At 35.6% G+C, this 14,533-nt stretch overlaps 1 protein-coding gene across 1 annotated transcript in view; it reads left to right on the forward strand.

The window, feature by feature from the left end:
• Positions 1-14,533, forward strand: part of ADAMTS3 (ADAM metallopeptidase with thrombospondin type 1 motif 3) — a 289,879-nt gene that overhangs the window by 215,613 nt on the left and 59,733 nt on the right. Inside the window, exon 5 of the mRNA XM_001374936.4 lies at positions 1,680-1,879. Coding sequence (XP_001374973.1) covers positions 1,680-1,879 — 200 coding nt within the window. The remainder of the gene's footprint in view (positions 1-1,679; positions 1,880-14,533) is intronic.

A 14,533-nucleotide genomic window follows, 5' to 3' on the forward strand; every position in this document is an offset into this window, starting at 1 on the left:
GTAGGTCCTTTTCCATTTTTTATAACCACGTTGTAATACAGACTCAGTAGTGTTATTACAGGATTAAAAAGTATACTCAATTTTATGGTCCTTTGAGCACTGTTCCAAATTGCCCTCTAGAATGGTTGAATCAGTTCATGACTCCACCAACAATGCATTAGTGTCCCAATTTTGTCATATCCTATGCAACATTATTCACTTTCCTTTTCTGTCATATTGGACAATCTGATAGGTATGAGGTAGTATCTCAGAGTTGTTTTAATTTTCATTTCTCTAATCAAGAATGATTGGAAACTTTTTTTTCACGTGATTATGGATAGCTTTGATTTCTTCATCTGAAAATTGCTTTTTCATATCTTTTGACTATTTCTCAATGGCTTGTATTCTTATAAATTTGACTTAGTTCTCAATAGAAATGAGAAATTATACCTTTATCAGAGAGATTTGTTATAAAAATGTTTTCCAATTTGTGGTTTCCCTTCCAATCTTGGTTACATTGGTTTTGTTTGCACAAAAGCTTTTAAATTTAATCTAATCAAAATTATACATTTTACATCTTATAATGTTCTCTGTCTCTTGTTTGTTCATAAATTTTCCCCTTCTCCAAAGATCTGACAGGTAAACTATTCAGTATTCCCCTAATTTATTTATGACATCACTGTTATTATCTAAATCATATAACCATTTTGACCATGTCTTGGTATAGGGTATGGAGATATTTCCAGTTTTCCTAGCGATTTTTGGTAAATAGTGAGTTCTTAGTCTTTGGGTTTATCAAATACTAAATCAGTTACTTCTGTAAATTATGTATCTAACGTATTCTGCTGATCCACCATTCTGTTTCCTAGCTAGTTTTAGACTGTTTTGATGATTCCTACTTTATAGTTCAGTTTGAGATCTGGTACTGTCAGACTACCTTCCTTTACATTTTTTTTTCATTAATTCGTTTGATATCCTTTACCTTTTGCTCTACCAGATGGATTTTGTTATCATTTTTTCTAGTTCTATAAAGTTCATTCTTGTTCATTTAATTAATATGGAACCAAATATGTAAATTAATTTAGGTAGAATTTTCTTTTTTGATATATTAACTTGGCCTACCCATGAGCAATTAATATTTTTCCAATTGAAATCTGATTCTTTTTGTGTGAAAAGTGTCTTGTAGTTATATTCACCTAGTTCCTAGTTTGTCTTGTCAAGTTGATTACCAGGTATTATACATGGTCTAGAGTTATTTTAAATAGAATTTCTCTTTCTACTGAACTTTGTTGGTAATATATAGAAATGCTGATGATTTATAGATTTATTTTGTGTCTTGCAACTTTACTAAAGTCATACTACTCTTTTTTTTAAAAACCCTTACCTTCCGTCTTGGAATCAATACTGAGTAATAGAGGTAAGGGCTAGGCAATGGGGGGTAAAGTGACTTGCCCAGGGTCACACAGCAGGGGAGTGTTTGAGGTCATATTTGAACCCAGGACCTCCCACTTCTAGGTCTGACTCTGAAACCACTTAGCTACCCAACTGCCCCCATACTACCCTTAAAGTAGATATTTTCAACATATATTACAACACCTTTGAATGAAGCTTTAGAATCCATGAAAGGGTAGAATTTTTAAAAAATAATTTTTCAAAAAAGATATTAAAATAATTATGGATAAACTGATTTTTTTCAATAGGACCTGAGTGGGAGGGCCTTGATGATCTCAGTACTAGTTATGGCTACTTTGAGCAACAACTGAATGAAACAATGAGGCGACGAAGGCACGCGGGAGATGATGACCACAACATTGAGGTGCTTTTAGGAGTGGATGATTCCGTAGTCCGCTTCCATGGCAAAGAACATGTCCAGAACTACCTCCTTACCCTCATGAACATTGTGAGTACCCATTCCTTTCCAAGCTCATTCTCAATTTTGAGTCCTGTCCTCTCCCTCTCTGTGAAGGACCTCTGTTGCCATGGTTGACTCTGTGTGAGTGCTGGCATTTCTTTGAAATCTAACAATTTGTACTCTAGACAGAACAAAGTTAAATGAGAGAAGAGACAAGAGGTTTTTCAAAATAGGTTTCTCAGCAAAGAAGTTTTGCGGAGAGGAGATGACATTCCTTCAACTGCATTAAATTCTAAGCTTGAAATTGAAAGATGGTACCTTGAAATAGGGCAGGAATGGAATTTTCATTTCTATTTGATGGGGAACCATGACCTACTTGATTTTTGACTACCATGGAGGATCACCTAAATGAGGAATTTGTTCTTTTTCTTCTAATATTTGCTTACCAAATTGATGAAAAAGTAAAATATTTATCTGATGATAATGTAACAAGAATTAGCATTTTATAATGTACTTTAATAAAAAGTACTATAATGTACTTTAAAACTTACAATGTTTTTAAATATATCATATCATTTTATCCTCAAACAGTCAAAGGTAGGTGTTATTCCTAATCCCATGTTACAGATAAGGAAACTGAGACCTGGAAAAGGTAATCTTAGATTAAGCCTCAGTCACATAGCTAGTAAGTGTCTGAAGCAGGATTTGAACCAGTTAAGTTTCTAGTGATATAACTGTTATATCCAATGACTTTTTTTTCTCAGACTTTCTCCTTCCTGACTTCTTTGTAGCTTTTCACACTTAAGCATTCACTATTCCTAGGTCAGAGGTTCACACACAGATTTCAGTGAGTCCTTGACCTGAGATGGGAGAATTTTCATCTTAGTTGTCACTGACCTTCATTTTCCTTTAAAAAAAAAAACCCCTCACTTTCTGTCTTAGAATCAGTACTGTGTATTGGTTCCAAGGCAGAAGAGTGGTAAGGGTTAACACAGCTAGGAAGTGTCTGCAGCTAGATTTGAACCCAGGACCTCACATCTCAGGGTTTGACTCTTAATCCACTGAGCAACCTGGCTGCCCCCTTCATTTTCCTTTGTAATTATTTTATTTTATCTTATACTCTGAATCCAGAGCAAAGATTTTACTAGACCACTACAGAGTATGTATGACACTAAAAAGTTTATTAACTTCTCATCTATGTAGATGCTCTTCTCTTTGGTCTGTTGTGACATTGCTTTCAATGGGTTTACCAAATCTTATCATATCTCACCTCCTCCTAATTAGGTATACTGCAATGCTGTGTCCTGGGTCCTTTGAATCCTCTTTCTTGGTGTCCTCAAATAGATTCAATTGTCTTGTCTCTATAGATGGCTTCCATATCATATTTATCTAAAGACTCTCCTACTCATTTTGTAGAAAATTGAAAATATGGAGGTGTTGGCTTAAAAATAATATATAATAGCACTGAGTAATTTTAATAAGATTTATTAATAATAGCTAAAATAAAAAGCTAGAGTAGAAAGGGAGCTAACTCAGCCACAGTTATGAGAGAAGAAAAGAGAAAAGGGTGGAGTTACCGAACTTAAAAACAAGACCCATAGGATGCTATGTGGATGAAGGGAAAAGGATTCTGGGAGATAAAGTCCAAGGGTTCAAGATTTTCTAATTATACAGAGACTAAATGATACCACAACTGAATGGATTTCTAACTGGTCGAATGGCTCAGCTCTAAGAGCCTCCATTGATGATGCTATGAAAGCTATTCAAGAGATTTCTAGTGGAGTCTTACAGGAATATAAGCTCAGCTCCCTGCAGTTTATGATACAGATGGTATTCTTATATTTGAAGATAATACAAAACTGGGTAGAATAGTTAACACACTGGATGAAAGAGTCAGGCTCCAAACAAATTTATAATTTTGAATTGAACCTAATAATAAATACTAGTTAGGGTAAAAATGTAAAAGTTTACTCTTAGGTTTAAGAAAATACCATTCATAAGTTCAGGGTTGGGGGAGATATAGTTAGAAAGTAATTTGTAAACAAAAGATCTATGGATTTTAGGTGACCACAAGCCCAGAATGAGTTAGAAGCATGAACTAAAAATCAATAAAGTAAGGGAGCTTCCCAGGGGCATTGGTTAGCATCACCTTTAAGAATAAAAAAGTGACAATCCCATGATCCTTTGCCCTGATTGTGCCACATAAGGATTACTATGTTCATTTCTAGTAACCCTAGTTTAAGAAGGATATAGATAAATCAGCAAAAACAACAACTTAGTAGAGGAAATAGGAATGACAAAGGACCACAAGTTCTTATCATATGAGAATCAATTGAAATGTCTTGAGATATTTATTCAGAAGAAAAGATGACAAAGTTGGAGGAGAGGGACATGAAAGCTGACTTCAAGTGTTTGAAGGAGTTTTATGTGAACAAAATATTAGACTCATTCTGCTTGATTCCAGGCTGAATTAGGAACAACAGGTTGTAGTAGGAAGGAAAGAAAGATTAGGATTGATACAAAGAAAAACTCTCTTTGAGTGAATATGGCTGCCTTGGAAGAGAATGGGTTCTTGCTCATTGGAGGCCTTCCAGGAAAGATTAAATAGCTATTTTTGTGCATCTTATAATGAAGAGTCTTTTTCAAATATGTCATAGAAAAAGTTTCTACTAAAATCTTTTCTAACATGGAAATTCTATAATTCTGTATTTTGATTTTTCAAGGGGATGGATTAGTTATAGCAACTCTTGCTAACTCTCTCTGAAGTCATGATTTTACCTTGGTGAAAGTGTAACTATGGACACTTAGAATGTTGAAGCAAATGTACAAATAGGTTGTTCAGTCTGCCTCAAAAGTTTTCTCTCTGACATTAACAAAGAAAAAAAGGAAGGCTCACAAAATAGTTATAAAGTGTTTTCCTCAGGTTTATATCATGATTCATTTAGAAACAATTACTTCATTTGGAATATATACATTTGTTTACTCACTTATTCAACACACATTTATTAAGTGCCTCATGTCTACAAAGACTATGTGAGACAAAAATGAAAAATTCTTGCTTTCAAGGAATTTATGCTAGAGGAAAATAGCATGCATTTAGAGACAGCTAGGTGGTGTGGCCCACTTGAAGTCAGGAATATCAGAGTTCAGCTCTGGCTTCTTATTAACTTAAAACTCTTATTAACTTTGCGACCCTTCATCTTCTCATTTATAAAATGGGGATAATAATAGCAGAGTGAGGATAAAATCATATAATATTTGTAACATACTTTGCAAACCTTAAACCACTATATAAATGGCAGTGATTATTATCATTACTTTTGTAGTAAACTGAAAGCAAGAGATGGTGGGGAAGAGAATGAACATTTACATAGCACCTGCTATATACCAGACATTGTGTGAAATGCTTTACAGTTATTATCTCATTCAATTGTCGAGAAACCTGTGAGGCAGATGCTATTATTATATACATTTTACAGGAAAACCAGGGAAAGAGGTTAAATGACTTTTCCAAGGCCACAGAACTAAGAAGTGTCTGAAGCTAGATTTGAACTCAAGTTGTCCTGTCTCTAGGTCCTGCACTCTATCACTGTGCAAAGTTATTTCCAGAGAAAGGAGAGCATTTGCAAAAGAGAGAATCAGGATAGATTTGCAGTAGGAGATGGCACTTGACCTGAACTTCAAAGGAAACTAATTCTGTATATTTAAAGCACATTCTCATATTAATTAAATCTCAAAAGAATGTTTTAAATGATGTAGTTACTAGTGAAAGAGAAAACTACCTCCAAAAGGAGACACTTTAATGGAAAGGACCTAGAGGAATTGGAAATGGGGGGGAAAAAACAACTAGGAACCTTCCAGGGCCTGTGAAGCACAAACCTTGCAATTATAAAAAGTATTCCAGGCATGCGAACAGTCTGGGCAAAGGCATGGAGAGAGGAAACAAGAGATCACAAAGAAGGAACAAACAGTAAGTTTACCCATTTTCCTGATATGCATGGGGAAGAGTGTAGGAGTGTCATATAGCCTGAAGACAAATTATAGACAGTTTTAAAACCCATGCAGGAATTTATATTTGGTTCACGATATGAAGGAGTCACCAGGACCTCTTGAGCATATCATTATTTATGTGTTATGCTTGTGTTAGTAGGTGCAGCTCAGGTGCACACTGGTTTCCTAGATAACACTTGAGGTGCTGCAGAACAAATGGGTGCCCTGTATGTTCCCAGGAAAACCACTTAATTTTACTTGGCCTCAGTTTGCTCATCTGTAAAATGAGGAGAATGGACTCTGTAACCTCTTGGGCCACTTTAGCTCAAAATCTATGATCCTATGGTTTCTGTGCTCATGAAAATTATTCATCCCACAAACCTTTAATCTTAAAAAGATTGAATGAGAAAGAAGCTCTCATTGACCTTAATTCTGACCAACTCTAATGTGTGTGTGTGTGTATATACACACACACACACACACACACATATATATATATGTATATATATATATATATACAATGTAAGATTCTTGCTTAGGATCATATATGAGAAAAATGTATTTCTCTAAAGCCTTTGTACCTATTTTCCTGAGAATTCCCAATCTTTATCATGACTATATTTATATTATTATCAAGTGATTTATTAGTCATAACCCAGCTCATTGGTAAGCTCTTCTATCAGGATGCAGTGTTGAGTACATTCATCTTGCAAAGCTCCCTTTTGCAATGGTGGAATTATTTGTTGAGGACTTGTAAGGCAGGTCAAAATAAGGGATGGACTAGAGAAGAAAAGGGAGGTAAATGGTACCCAAACTTTCTCATCAAATGCTTAAGTTTCAAAACAGATGCTAAATTAGTATTTATTAAGTCCCTAGTGTGGGCCAGTCACTGTGCTAAGCATTGTGGCTACAAAGAAAGGCAAAACAACAACAACAACCAAAAAACCCCAACATCCATCTCCGCTCATATTCAGCATTGGATTCTTCCTGGTGTTTGTACTATAGTCCCAGTGTCAATTGTCATAGTTGCAGCTGATGGCATCCAAGAGGCCCTGAAAGCAACACTTGGTGTATTACCCACCATTTTCCATCTTCCTTCTAGCTCTGAGCCTTGTACTGAATGGACGATCTAGAGGAGGGTATGTTTGATCCTCAAGAGAAGAGAAGAGGAAAAAAAAACAACTATTCACTTTTCCCATCCATAGAACTTGTCAAGGATCTGTCCTCTCAATCAATCTAGTGCCCACTGAGAAAATGGGCTCAAAAATTGCCACTCCTTCTCTTCTGTAGGTCTTGGTTCAGGGCAGCAAGAAATAGTTTAAATAGAAGACCTTTCTATGGAGAGGTGATTCCTCAACACCCAAGTCATGACTTGCTCTTTGTTATTTTCTTCTTGGCCAAGAGAAGGAATAATAAGAATTCAAATGCTGGGGCCAGATAAAGCTAAAGTTGCAACTTTAGATAGCATCTGCACTATGGAAAACACAATAAACAAATTCATGCTTCAGTAAGACATCATTGTATTGCAATTTCTCTTTGGAAGACTAAGAATTTGGAAGAAGAGGCCAGATACGATTTGATTGCTATCATTAGCGTTGAAAAAAATTAGTAAAGCCTTTCCTGTGAAACAATATATTTATGGAAATTCAAACAAATTTTCATTTACTTCTGGGATATGAAAAGCTTTTATACCTGATAGACAACAAATGTGTAAACAAAATTGTAATAATTAGTTTTCAAATTATTCTTAGGAATAATAATTCTGGAAATTAGCTAATATATGGGCTGTGGAATTAACATTAATGTCTCGAATATGGATATATTACTGTGAAGGAGAAAACTACCTCCAAAAAGAGATAGTTTAATGGAAAGGACATAGAGGGATTGGAAATAGGAAGAAACCCCAACTAGGAACCTCCCAGGGCCAGTGAAATAAAACCATTGCAATTATATTTAAAAAACAAACAACAAAAACAAGTTTATTGAAGGTAGGAAATGGTAGATAAAGTCCTAAATCTCCACAACTATAACTCCTCTCACCAATCTACTCTTCCTCTCAGGGGGTTTACTCTTCTGGTCTTCACAAGCCCTTTTTATTCACTCCCAGATCTTATCTAGACCCCAAAAATACTATCTGACTACCAATATACTACAGATTGTCTTTAAAAGGCTGAGGTTGCAGGACTCACATATGTACTGAGTCTTTTCCCAAAGTCTGGGGTTGGCTTCCTAGGTAAACCCAAAGTCCCAGGTGACAAAACCCTTGGGTTTACCTTAACCAAGTTGTTTCTGACAGGTTGCTCTCTGTACTTCAGGGAAAGGCAGGTCTCCTCCAAGGCAGTTCTCCAACTAAGGAATTCCTAATCTTTCCACAAGATTAGTCTTTTCCCAAGGGATGCCAGAGCAAATATCCTCCTTACCAGCTCAGAGGAAAGCCGGATCAGGAGAGACTGTTAAGCCCAGTAAACTCCCAAGATCCTCTTCTCCTTCCAGAATCTTCTCCCAGGGTTTGTGTCTAAATTCTCCTCCTTTCTTCTTAAAAACAATCTTGCATTTTTCTCTATCCCTTATCACTTATCTTTACAACTGTCTCTGATGAGTTCCTCTGGAAAATTAAATGCAAGATAACTTTACTTTTCCCCTCAGTTTGCTTTTGGGTTTTCTCTGTTGCTAATCAGTAATCAATAGATCAAAAAATATTGAGTATGTAGTACATACTAAGCTCTGTTAGGGTTTTTTACTGAACATTCTTTTGCCTTAGAAAGTATGAACTCTTTGATTATGAAAAGAGCAGCTATAATTAGCAAGTCACTTTTTTTTAATGTAACTCAATTCCTTGAAATGGAAAAATTAAATAACATCTTTCAAAGTTCACAGCAACTACCATTTTCTCAATTCAGCCTTCTTTATGTCCTCTGACCTCATAGAGGAATTGATATGTCTTTCATGCTCTCATTCAATTATATTTTGCCTTATCATTATTATAGCATTGTTATAGACATTATGGAACAGTATAACTGTCTCCTTCTAGCTAAATTATGAGATCCATGAGGGGAGGAACCTTTTGTATCTTTGTATCATCCCAATAGATACTGGACTGCACAGTGTTCTGCTCATTGATCTAATATTTTGTATTAATAAGAGCAAATGTAAATGATGTTGATGTTTATAGAGGTAAAATGAGTAAAAGCGTTGGATTTGGAGTAAGGAAGACCCGAACTCCAACATCATGTCAGACCCTCACTAGCTGTGTGATCTTTGGCAAATAGCTTACCTGCTCTCAGCTTCAGTGTCCTTATCTATAAAATGGAAATACGAATAACATCTAATTTCTGGGGTTGTTCCAAGAGTCCAGTGAGATTTTTTTTTCTTCTGCATGGGATTTATTTTTTTATTTATTTAGAATATTTTTCCATAGTTACATGATTCATGATCCTCCCCCAAACTTCCCTCACCACCTCCCCCTCCCCCCCGGGCTGATAAGCAGTTCCACTGGGTTATATATGTATCATTGTTCACAATGCATTTCCATGTTATTTATATTTGCAATAGAACGATCTTTTTTAACATCAAAGCCCTAATCATATCCCCACTGAACTGTGTGATTGATCCTATGTTCTTCTGTGCTTCTGTTCCTACCATTTCAAGTGAGATAATTTTTAAGGCTATTATTAAAGCTATTCTTATTCTTTACAAAAATTACAGTTTTGTAAGTAATATTAAAATAGTCTCATAAGAAGTAGAGAGCATGCATTGGATCCACTTGAATTGGATTCAAGTCCCACCATTGACATACAGTAACTATATAACCATGGCCAAGTTGCTTAACATCTCAATACTCCAGGCATTAAGACTCAAGTTGCCAAGGAAGCCCTGATAAGCAATGATAGAGGAAATGTATTCATCAAGACTTCTCTGCCAAATAAATGACAGATCTGGTTCCAAAAATTAGTAAGTTGATTAATGTTTTTTTAAATAAATTTAATGATTCTTTCTCCACCAAAGTTTTCCCAAAAGAATTGGATGGAAATACATCACAAACTTAACCTTAGCAATGTAATGGAATAGTAGGTCTGTTTTCTGGTTTCACAGACAAAGTTTTTACATTTTTGTAAGTCTCCGGGTACCTTCTTGACATAGAAACATATTTACAGCTTTATAATCCTTTTGCATCAGTTTGGAGTAGGGAGTCTTCTCCATTTTTGTGCTTTTTGTGCCATCAACTTGGCAATGACTGTTGAAGTCCATGGAGACTTTTGTAGAATAATCTCTTTGAATGAATAATATAAATATACTAATATGAAAATGCCATATGAAAATTTTTTAAAACAACTCCACAGATACCAAGTTAAAATATCTGATTTATTAATAATAAATAGTATTGGGGAAAGCTGGGGGGTTGAGTGGATTGAGAACCAAGCCCAGAATTGGAAGGTCCTGGGTTCAAATTTGGCCTCAGACAGATCTAACTGTGTGACCCTGGGCAAGTCACTTAACTCTGTTCGTTCAGTTTCCTCATTTGTGAAATGAGTTGGAAAAGGAAATAGCAAACAACTGAAGTCTCTTTGTTGAGAAAACCTTCAAAAAGGCCACAAAGAGTCAGATAATAGTGAAAAGCAATTAAAAAACAAAACAAAATCATAATAGTAGTGGTACTCATAGCAGTAGCAGCAAGCCCTAGGACTTCTATAGCACTTTAAGGTTTGGTTAGCACTTTACAAATATTATCTCATTTTATCCTTTGGAGTAATTTCCTTGGCCAAAGTCACAGGATTATTGGACTAGAAGGAACCTTAGAAATCTAGTACAGATAACTCATTTTAAAAACCCAAGAAACCTCTGAAATCAGAGTGATTTTCCCAAGGTCACATAGGTTATCAGTGGTAGACTTAGATTCTGAACTCAATTCCCAGGACTCTAAATTCAGGGATCTTTCCACTTGTTTATTCTTTCCTATTTCACTTTTTACAATACCTATGCATTTAATATTTTTCTTTGAGAGACAAGATCTGAGCAATAAGAAAAACTACATTTTGCCCTTTGGAAATTAGTCAAACAAAACAGGTCACATTGTCCTGCCAGGGAAATGTCCTGGGAGAAATTGTCCTTTCTGAGAACAAACTTGGAAGGATTTTTCATTTCAAGGAAAAAGCCCTTGGAGGAATATTTGATTTGATTTGACCTTTTTTTTTCCTTTTCTTTTTCACATCAGTGGCAAACTCTTCCAATTTAAGGTCATCTGAAAATGGAATTAATGTTCTGTTCACCCCATTTTTTCAATTTATTTAATAAGAAACCTAACTTGACCCTTGGACATATTGTAGGCAATCTACCCATGGGCTTGATTAATGGGCTTTAGATATTCAGCTCGGGCATGCTTGTTGATGCCAATTGCAAAGTATCCTATATTTTTATTCTTTGCTTGTATTTGCATCCTATATTCTCCTCAACAAGTACTGTAACTTGTTTTGAGTTCTATCCTTCTTTCCTTAACATTTCACCAAATGTTTTTCTCTAATTTTTTCTTTTTTTATCACTTTCTTTTCTGTTCAAAACTTTCTTTTCTGGATTGAAATTCTACCTCCATCCACTCCTTGTTATTTTTGATTTAGAGATAACTTTCAACTTGTGACCTTTTGGAAGATTATAGAAAAATATTTAATGGAGAATTTGGCTCCAGTTATGTTTTCTTCCCTAATTCTCAAGAAAGAAGACTGAACCATTACTAATTATTTTTTTTTAAGTTCAGCTCCTTTCTGAGCAATGATTCTTAGATTTTCTAATCTATGAAGTGAATGTCAGACTAATCTTTGGGTAATAATAATAATAATAATAATATCCAATGTTTATATGAATGACCTCTATGTGGTGTAGTGAATAGAGTGCCATACCTGGAGTCATAAAGCCTCATCTTTTGGAGTTCAAATTTGGCTTCAGACGCTTACTAACTGGGTGACCCTGATCAACTCATTTTATCTTGTTTGCCTCAATTCCTCATCTGTAAAATGAACCAGAGGAGGAAATAGCAGGACGTCCCAGCTGCCCTTAGAACATTTATCTTGAGGAAACTTTTAAAAACTTATAAACAGGGGACTTCCATGCAGTCTAGACATGGAACACTTCCCCTCCTTAGACCCACCAATATAGACAACCTAAAAAGACCCCAAAAAACCATCTTCATAAGAAAGAAGGGATTCTACAGTAGGGTGCAGCATTGAAGGTATGTGGGACTTGGGCATTTCCACCCTACAAGGGTGTGAAAAAGCACCCACCCAAACTCAAGCTGATATACCCTCCCCCACCCCACCTACAGAGCCAGAGTTAGAGCCAGCATGCACCAGAATCAATGAGTGAGTGAGGGGCAACTCTGGAACGAGCAAGGGGAAGCTCTAGGTCTTGGGAGCTGACTAAGACCACCACAATCCTACCCCTAAGAGCAGTTACACTTGAAACACAGACATTGGGCACCCCTCAGGAAGGTAGCACAGCTGTGGAGATTCGAGAGCTTGCCTCAGGCAAAAGCCTTGCTTCTTAGCTCCATACACAGAGAGCCTGCCCTCCTTACTCAGACTTCTGACTGGAAAGGGAAGGAAAAAAAATGGCAAACAGTGCCCAGGAAAAACTTTCCAAAACCAAGAAAAACAAGAAGAAGGGGTTGACCTTGGATAATTTTTATGGAGGAAAAATACAGACTACAGAGGAAATAGGAGAAGAGGAAATCCAAATAAATGCTTCAAAAACTTCCAAAAGATATGGAAATTGTGCACAAGCTCTAGAAGAATTTAAATTAGAGCTTATCAAAAAGATGGAAGCCTTCTGGGAAGATAAATGGGAAATGGTTCAAAAAGAAAATGAAAAAATTAGAGCAGAGAACTGAAAAATTATAGCTGAAAATCAAAAGGTGAAAGCAGAAAAACGGGCCTTAAGGACCAGAATTGAGTAACTAGAAACCAATGATCTTGCAAAACAGCAAGAATTAATAATGCAAAGTCAAAAGACTGACAAAATAGAAGAAAACATAAAATATCTCACTGACAAGGTGACAGATCAGGAAAACAGAGGAAGGAGAGACAATTTGAGAATCATTGGTCTACCTGAAAAACCAGAAATAAACAGAAATCTTGACATCATACTACAAGAAATCATCCAAGAAAATTGCCCTGATGTTCTTGAACAAGTGGGAAAAATAGACATTGAAAGAGTTCATAGAACACCCTCTATGCTAAATCCCCAAAAGACAACTCCTAAGAACGTAATTACCAAATTCCAGAGCTTTCAAGGTAAGGAAAAAATTCTACAAGAAGCCAAAAGGAGACAATTCAGATACCAGGGAGCACCAATCAGAATCACACAAGACCTGGCAGCTTCTACAATAAAGGACTATAAGACCTGGAACATGATATTCAGAAAGGCAAGAAAACTTGGTCTTCAACCAAGAATCACCTATCCATCAAAACTGAGTATATACTTCCAGGGGAAAGTATGGGCATTCAACAAAATAAAAGATTTCCAAGTATTTGTAAAGAAAAGACCAGAACTAAGTGGAAAGTTTGATACCCAAACACAAAGATAAAGAAAAACATGAAAAGGTAAATAATAAATAGAGGGGAAAGGGGAAAATGTTTATTTTATTCAAACTCTCTTCTTTAAGGGCTACAATTAGATCAAATTATATATATAGATATATTAATATATGGGGAAAATGTTATTTGTAACTCTCAAAATTGTATTCATTATTATAGCAATTAGAAGAATCACTCATACAAAAAGTTTGGGGTATTAAAGGCTATAAGATGATATGCAAAAAAAAGGAAAAGTGTTGAGAGGGAATCGAAGATGATACCAAGAGATACTTGAAGAAATAAAATAAATAGGATAATCTTTATCACACAAATATACACATGGGAAGGGGAGGGGAAGAATACTCTTATAAGAAGAAGAGGAAGAGAGTGCTAATAGATAATACTTAAAACTTACTCTCAGTGAAATCAGTTCTGAGAGGGAAGAGCATCTAGATCCATTGGGATCTTGAATTCTATTTTATCCCACATGGTAAGTGAGAAGGGAAAACTAAGAGGGGCAGAGGGAGGGAGTACAAAAAGGGCAGGAAGGAGAGGGGGGAGGGAACTTAACAGACCCTAAAAAAATAAGAAGGGAACAAAAATGGAGGGGCCAGAAAGGGAAGCATATTAAGGGAAGGGATTAGGGGGATTGATTAAATGTACACTCCTGGTTTAAAAGGATATAGCAAAAAAAAAAAAGAAAGGACAGGACTAGATGCATTCTCAATAAGATCAGGAGTGAAACAAGGATGCCCATTATCACCTTTATAATATTTAACATTGTACTAGAAACACTAGCAGTAGCAATTAGAGAAGAAAAAGAAATTGAAGGTATTAAAATTGGCAAAGAAGAGACCAAGCTGTCACTCTTTGCAGATGATATGATGGTTTACTTAAGGAATCCTAGAGAATCAACTATAAAGCTAGTCAAACTAATCAAACTAATCAAAAAAACTTTAGCAAATTTGCAGGATACAAAATAAACCCACATAAGTCATCAGCATTTCTATATATCTCCAACATATCTCAGCAGCAGGAACTAGAAAGAGAAATTCCATTAAAAATCACCCTAGAAAATAGAAAATACTTAGGAATCTATCTGCTGAGACAAACACAGGAACTATATGAATGCAACTACAAAACACTTTCC

This window comes from Monodelphis domestica, chromosome 6 (genome assembly GCF_027887165.1).
Source record: "Monodelphis domestica isolate mMonDom1 chromosome 6, mMonDom1.pri, whole genome shotgun sequence".
Taxonomy (NCBI): domain Eukaryota; kingdom Metazoa; phylum Chordata; class Mammalia; order Didelphimorphia; family Didelphidae; genus Monodelphis; species Monodelphis domestica.